The following is a 5,239-nucleotide window of genomic DNA, read 5'->3' as shown; positions in this document are numbered from 1 at the left end:
CTTCAACAGCACCCCTACTTCCCGCCGCCTCAGCTTCAGTCTCTATCTGCTCAGATTTCTCTGGCAAAGTCACATTAGGATCGCCCCTATCTTCCCCACCATCATCCCCATCGGAAAAAACCCTCCGCCTGAGATGAAGGAGTTTCCGATCCCTCCTCACCCCTTACAAAAATCACTGCGACTTGCTCTACCTAAAAGGATATGTCTTCTTTCAAAAACATTTTGAAAGAAACTCCATCCACTAAAACCTTAATGGCCTCATTAAACAACTCTTGTTGACTAGTTTTGATAAGAAACCTAGCTTCTTCCATCCTTACTCTAGATAGATTTTTTTCATCGCATTTAACGAAAGAGCCATAAGATTCAGCAATGATCTTGAACAACTTGAAACCCACAAATGACACGGAATGCCCGATACCCTTAACCACACTAATCTTTCTGAATCAACATCAGAGGGCTCCCAAGCTCTGATGGTACTGAACCATTGCTCCCACCATCTTCTACATTCCTCAATGAATATCTCCACTTCACCATGGACTAGGTCTTCAATAATGCATAGATTAGGACCCAAAGATGTAACTCTAATGGTGAAAATGCCCTCTTCAAGAAATAACTTCTTTAACTCAGAAGCCAAGCCAGGATCTCTCAATACTCCTGTGTATGCCCTCCCGTATCTGCTAAGATCCTTTTCCTCCGCTGACATCTTGAAAGTTTTAATCACTGAAGAATCGCCTTTCTCAAAAGAAGAGGAAGCCTTCCTGTTCTGCATAACCTCAGCGTAAGAACAGTTGTCAACCCATCCTTTGTTGCGCCAACCTTGTGCCCCAACACCCTTGGCACCATCAAACAACTCCCTTCGATTATCCCCTTTGCTAAAACCCTTATCAACTCTCTAAAATCTTGGTAGATTTGCATACAATTTTCTTCCTTCAAGAATAACGCTATCCAGCTTGATAGTCAGAAGCTTCGCATCCACCACGTTGAAGAATCGTGAGAACCCATACCTTTTCCCTTTCATGTCCCTTTTGGGGGGAATAACCACCTCGTCAATCTCCCTAAGCTCCTTCAATTCAAAGAATAAATCATTCGCCTTCCAATTTTCCCCAAACTCTTTAATGAAGAAAGAAGTGACTTCCACATCGATTTCCCTCTTTCTTCCTCCACTCGCTACATCCCATGATCCAGCAGCCCCCTTACCTCCAGGCTTATTAACGAACCTTTTCCAACTTTTTGTAGTGTCAAGAAAACAAACCATAATAGCAATACTATGTTAAGAAAGTTAGAGAGAAGGAGGAGCTTCTCTCTCTAACATTTCATTTGACTTTTTTTAAGTATTTAACTAATTCAAATTAAATGATAATCAATTAATTTAATAATAATTCATTTAAATTAATTTATTTATTTCTATTTGATTAATTATATTTAGGATTTACATTTTATTAATTTTATTGTTAAATTTTGTGTATTATTTAAAATAAAAAAATTAGTTTTTTTATTATTTGAAATAAGTAAATAAATAAATAAATATTTATTCATTAAGTTATTAAATTAAGTATTTATCATTAGAAATATTAATAACGAAAATTGTTTGATTTTGAGAATTAATTTATAAATTGTAGAGAAAATGGGTGATACTCCGACAGTGTAAAAAAGTTTTACACTGTCAACCAATCACAACCATGAATCAGAACAAATCATACTGTAATTTTAAAAAAAATTATATGACATGGCAAAACGATTTATTTCTATTGGATGACAGTGTAAAAAAATTTTACACTGTCAGTGCACTACCTTTAATCTCTAAATTGTAAGGGATTAATAAGGAATTAATTAATATACACAGTCAATCCATTACAACTGTTCAATTATATTACTTTAAAAAAATTAGAATAAAAGTCAAATACTTCTAACAAATTAACAGCTGTGATTCACTGACGATGTAAGTGTAAAATTTCTTTACACAGTCAGTGTATTTCAATTAAATTCTAAATAATATTATTTAATTGATTGAATGTATTTCTCCCCAAACTAAATTCAAGGGGCAGCTTAAAAAAACCATTGAAATTGAAAGTGTTGGGTTAATTTGGGTAGAAATTGCTAAATAAATAATAAGAAACCAAAGTATCATACCATTATATTTACATGGCATGTTTGTCATGTAGCATACCTATATATAATCGTGTTCTCAGTTCAGTTTTTTTGCCACCGCCGTAAGGGTTCAAACATTGAACTCTACCGAACCCTTCATCCTTACGTCACACAAACAAGATGATTATCTCTCCTGCAACCAATATTGCATCGTCGCCAGTAACCCTCCCTGATGAACTCATCGCGGAAGTACTGTCTTTGCTCAAACCCAAATCACTTTTGCGGCTCAAGTGTGTGAGCAAGTCATGGAATTCCCTCATCTCCGATCCATTCTTCGTCAATATGCACCTCATCAAATCTTCACGAAATCCAAACATCATTCTTTTCCCGGAAGACTTTCGAAACACTTCCAGTATTGCCCTACTCAATCCCTTCCTCCTACTACGTAGCATGCTCGAGAATCCCTTCCTCATACCATGCAGCTTGCTCGAGAATCCCTCCATCTTTCTCTTCCCGGAAGATTCTAAATACAAGTTGATGGAAAGCTACTGTCATATTATTGGTTCCTGCAATGGATTGATCTGTTTGGTCTATTCTCCCCTTAGGGTTGATTCTCCATGCCGGAATGAATTATTTCTATGGAACCCAGCAACCAAGTGGTTGTCTCAAAAGCTAGCCTCTCATGATTCAAAATTCGAGTTTAAGTTCTCATTTGGTTATGATAATTTAACAGACAAATATAAGGTGGTGGCTTTCCGTCCCAATAAGGTCAGAGTTCTCACTTTGGGTGATAATGTTTGGAGAAATATTCAAAGTTTTCCTACTTATCCTTATCACTATACAAATGTCTGTGTCTATTTGAGTAATAGTCTTAATTGGTTTGCCCTTCGAGGTATCCGCCCTTATTATCATTATCGTCGTGCAAATCTCAGTGTTCAACAATTTGTGATTATCTCTCTTAATTTGGAAATAGAGACCTACACACAGTTTCAGTTTCCCCAGGGTTTTGATCAAGTGCCTATTGTTCCTCCAATTGTTTGCCGGTTGATGGAAAGTCTTTGTTTTTCTCACTATTCCATGGAGTATTCCATAGAGTGTAGTTTTGTTATATGGCAGATGAAGGAATTCGGAGTCCAAGAGTCTTGGACGAAATTGCTTAAATTTGATTATCATAATATACTTCATAGTGTTGACCACAGAGTTGTTAGTTTGTTGCCATTGCATGTTTTTGAGAATGGAGATACGCTCATATTGGCACGCAATCTTCAACAACTAATTTGCTATAATTCCAGAGAAAATAGAGTAGTAAGGCAAGCTACATTTACAAATAGCATAGACTTACGTTGGTTTAAATGTCAACCATTGCGTTGAAAGATTGCTTTCAACGTATTGAAAGTAAGTTCCTGCAATGATTTACTTGTTTAAGTTCATGTTATCATAGTTTTAGTTTGATTGTATTTCTGAATGATTATCGAATGACTGTTATTTATTATAGGGTTAATAGACATTTACCCCCGGCCATATAGGTGAGATTCGGTTTACCCCCTATTAATTAATTTTTATTTTATTATCCCCTGTATTTTTAGGGTACCCCTAAGCGTGTAAAAAACAGTGAAAAACCAGGGGGTAAACCGAAAAAACAAGTTTACAGGGGGTCTTAAGGGGGTAAATCATAAAACTTTTCATATTTTAAGGAGTCACTCCAAAAAAAAAATTAATAGGGAGTAAACCGAATCTCGCCTATATGGCAGGGGTAAGTAAATGTCTATTAACCCTTTGTTATATAAGTTTTATTCATTTAATTTGCTTCAAAACATTGTTACAATTGGTATGTTGAATAAACCGGATGATTCTATTACATTGTTTAGAACGCAATTATTTGTGTTGAATCTCTTTCTCGTTGTTGAGCCTCTCTGTTGTTAATACTTGTCTTCTGATGTTGTGCTATATAGCAGTTCAACAATTGTCATATCTCTTTTCTATCTTTTTTTGTTCATTAATCTTTTTAGAATTTCATACAAAAAAATTCAGAAGTGTTTTGGTGATTGAAGAGTGAGTCCTGAGCTACAGTTCCTCAGATTAAGTTTTTTGTAGTTCATATATTAAAAGAAGCTTCAATTCAGCTAATATGTTTACCATATCAGTTATCTTTGGTTTCTGTGCATACCAAAAACAACTATCAAAATCATGGCCTATCTTTGTAAAACTTTTGGCGTTTGTATTAAATGAGCCTTGAATAGGAAGTAAAAACATGTTAAGAACTTTTTTTTGTATCTTGGAACTTAATTCTTTACCATTCATTCTTACTAATGTCTACCATGGTGACTATGGAATATTCTCCTTGGGAGTAACAGAAGAGGAGTGACTATAAAAAACAGCAGCACTTTCTTTTTGGTTTTTACTCTGCTGAAGCATGAGTTTGCATTCTTGCACGCCACTTTTTCCTAATCTCTAGAATGGGGATATTTCTTGTTACTTGTTCTTTGTTTATCTTGCAATGACATTGACATCGACTCCTTGGATCCATTGTCATATGGATATCTAACACACACTGAGTTTTAAATGGTACACTTGCAAGGCCCGTCGCGAAAGGTTAAAGAACGGCATCTAACGAAAGAGCGCATGGCCATCCGCATAATGCACCTCTTCTCACGCGGATAGTTTTAACTGCTCTCACTATATAAGGATAAAAACACATTGTTTTAGGTATTCAAATTCATTTTCATTACCACGTTACTCCTTATTCGCTCATTGACTTGAGCGTTTGAGTGTTAACCATGCAAGTCAGTCACTCTTCGCCTCTATGTAAACTTGTTTCACTGATCCAAGATCTCATCTCACTGTTTCACCAATCATTTCTAGTTCTCAAGCGGAACAATGGTGTTGTCTATGGGAATCGACTTATGAGTCTTATAAAATTGCAAAAAGAACCACCGTTTCTACATCACAAATCCCGATTTCCGATCATCTCCTTGCAAACATCGGTCTCTTTTTGAACAATCTAATACCGAACTCTTAAGACTATGGTGAGTTCAAAAACCACTCGATATGCCAACATTGTCGTTGTCTCTGGTGAAACTAGCAAAGCTCATCCACCTCTGCTGGAATTAGACGATCCAATCTTAGTAACTTCGCCCTATGTTATAACTCC

At 36.0% G+C, this 5,239-nt stretch overlaps 1 protein-coding gene across 1 annotated transcript; it reads left to right on the top strand.

The window, feature by feature from the left end:
- The first annotated feature begins 2,268 nt into the window (after nt 1–2,268).
- LOC131597040 (F-box/kelch-repeat protein At3g23880-like) lies at nt 2,269–3,459 on the top strand. Its single transcript, XM_058869761.1, has one exon. It carries the CDS (start codon nt 2,269–2,271, stop codon nt 3,457–3,459), a length of 1,191 nt encoding a protein of 396 aa, XP_058725744.1.
- Nucleotides 3,460–5,239: the final 1,780 nt, after the last annotated feature.

This window comes from Vicia villosa, linkage group LG4, assembly GCF_029867415.1.
Source record: "Vicia villosa cultivar HV-30 ecotype Madison, WI linkage group LG4, Vvil1.0, whole genome shotgun sequence".
NCBI lineage: Eukaryota > Viridiplantae > Streptophyta > Magnoliopsida > Fabales > Fabaceae > Vicia > Vicia villosa.
This window is presented reverse-complemented; position numbering and strand designations above follow the sequence as displayed.